The sequence below is a fragment of the Solanum tuberosum genome, unplaced genomic scaffold, assembly GCF_000226075.1.
Source record: "Solanum tuberosum cultivar DM 1-3 516 R44 unplaced genomic scaffold, SolTub_3.0 scf00576, whole genome shotgun sequence".
NCBI lineage: Eukaryota > Viridiplantae > Streptophyta > Magnoliopsida > Solanales > Solanaceae > Solanum > Solanum tuberosum.
Window position 1 is genome coordinate 191,455 of NW_006239506.1, and position 1,754 is coordinate 193,208.

The 1,754-nt window shown below is 32.2% G+C and overlaps 1 protein-coding gene across 1 annotated transcript; it reads right to left on the minus strand.

Moving 5' to 3' along the window:
• Window positions 1-326: 326 nt before the first annotated feature.
• LOC102586587 (premnaspirodiene oxygenase-like) lies at window positions 327-1,440 on the minus strand. The gene is made up of 2 exons (XM_006365851.1): window positions 1,124-1,440; window positions 327-1,035 (listed from the first exon to the last, which is right to left on the minus strand). The coding sequence occupies exons 1-2, from the start codon at window positions 1,418-1,420 to the stop codon at window positions 745-747; spliced, it is 588 nt and encodes a 195-aa protein (XP_006365913.1). The 5' UTR covers window positions 1,421-1,440; the 3' UTR covers window positions 327-744.
• Between the last annotated feature and the right edge of the window lie 314 nt (window positions 1,441-1,754).

Consider the following 1,754-nt stretch of genomic DNA (forward strand, 5'->3'; position numbering starts at 1 on the left):
GTTTTGAAATTTCAACGTTTGTCCATACAAGTTACAACCATTAAAGTTGATTGTGAAGTTTCACTTACTTTGGAAAAGGTCAAGGGGCCTAATTTGATGACCATATTGGATATGGAACTAAAAGATCCGTCAAAATTTAGCTACATAATTCAAAAAATATAAATATTAAGGCCATATATATATATATATATATATATATATATTTCTGAAAAAGGATATCATATATCTAAATGTTTTATTTATTTCACATATATATGGATCATTGTTTACAAGTCACAAATATGAAAATACAGATACATGCAAAAAAAAAAAAAAAACTTACTCTATTATACAATAGACTCTATTGCCTTATTATTCATCACCTTAAATATGCTATTAATTACCTTAAATAAAATTCAAAGTTCTTTATGTCTATGTATTTAATTAGAGTGACCAAATGGAGTAGCAATTAAATAAAGATCATTCTTTCTCCTGGCTGTTAATCCTTCTGTTTCAATCGTGTCCAAATCATTTGGATTAACTCCATGAGGGACCTTCCAATCAAAGTGATAAAGTAATTGGGATAAAGGACGTGCAACATTAACTAAACCAAATAACATTCCGGGACACATTCTTCTTCCTGCACCAAATGGAATAAACTCAAAGTGATTTCCTCTAAAGTCAATACTACTATTCTCAAATCTCTCAGGTATAAAGCTTTCTGAATTATGCCAGTATTTGGGATCTCTACCAATCGACCATGCATTAACCAGAACTTTGGTTTTCACAGGTATTGTGTCCATCAATCTTTGTTTCCTCTCTACATTCCCTTGGGAATAATAGAGGAGCCGGAGGGTGTAGCCTTAATGTTTCTTTGATAACGAATTGCAAGTAGTTCAACTCTTCCAAATCAGAATCGTTAAATGTTTTTTTCCCATCCAATCGCTCTCTCACTTCGAGCTGTGCTTTCTCCATGACACGTGAATTTTTCATTAGTTCTAAAAATGCCCAAATTATTGTTGTAGAAGCTGTTTCAGTTCCTGCTAGAAACATTTCCTACATGTAAAATTAAAGGTATAAATATCGAAGTTTAAAAGATTTATAACACGAAATAAAATTACTTTTAAAGATGCGCTATACTTACAAGTATGATTGCTTTAATGTTTTGATTTGTAATGGGAAGTCCAAATTCTTCGCTCTCCATTACTCTAAGTAAAGCATCAACAAAATCTTCATTTCCAGACTCACCATTATATTTCTTACCTTTTGCTCGATTATCTCGATGATCATTAATGATTTTCTCCAAGATTTCATCAACCTTTGAGTGTGCCTTTGACAATTTGGATTTCATTCCACTGATATTATGGAGCCACTTTTGGGAAGGGAATAAATCAGTTAAGTCGAATCCTCCAATTAATGAACAAATATCTTTTACCAACATTATAAACTTATTTCGATCATGTATGAACTGGAACGGAGAGATGAAATGAGATTTGATATCTCTTCTTGTCGAATTGAAGCAAATGATTTGACCATTTTTGTACTAAGAAGTTCTAGGACACAAACCTTTCGCATATTTCTCCAGTAATCTCCATATGAACTAAAGGCTATGTCCGTGCAATCATAAAGTATGATACTTGTGGACATAATTTGTGGCCTATCTACAAAATGGAGGTCTTGAGTTTTCATGATTTCTTTTGCCATTTCTGATGAAGATACAACAATTGTTGAATTATTTCCAAGACGTAAGTGCATGATTGGGCCATATTTTTTCG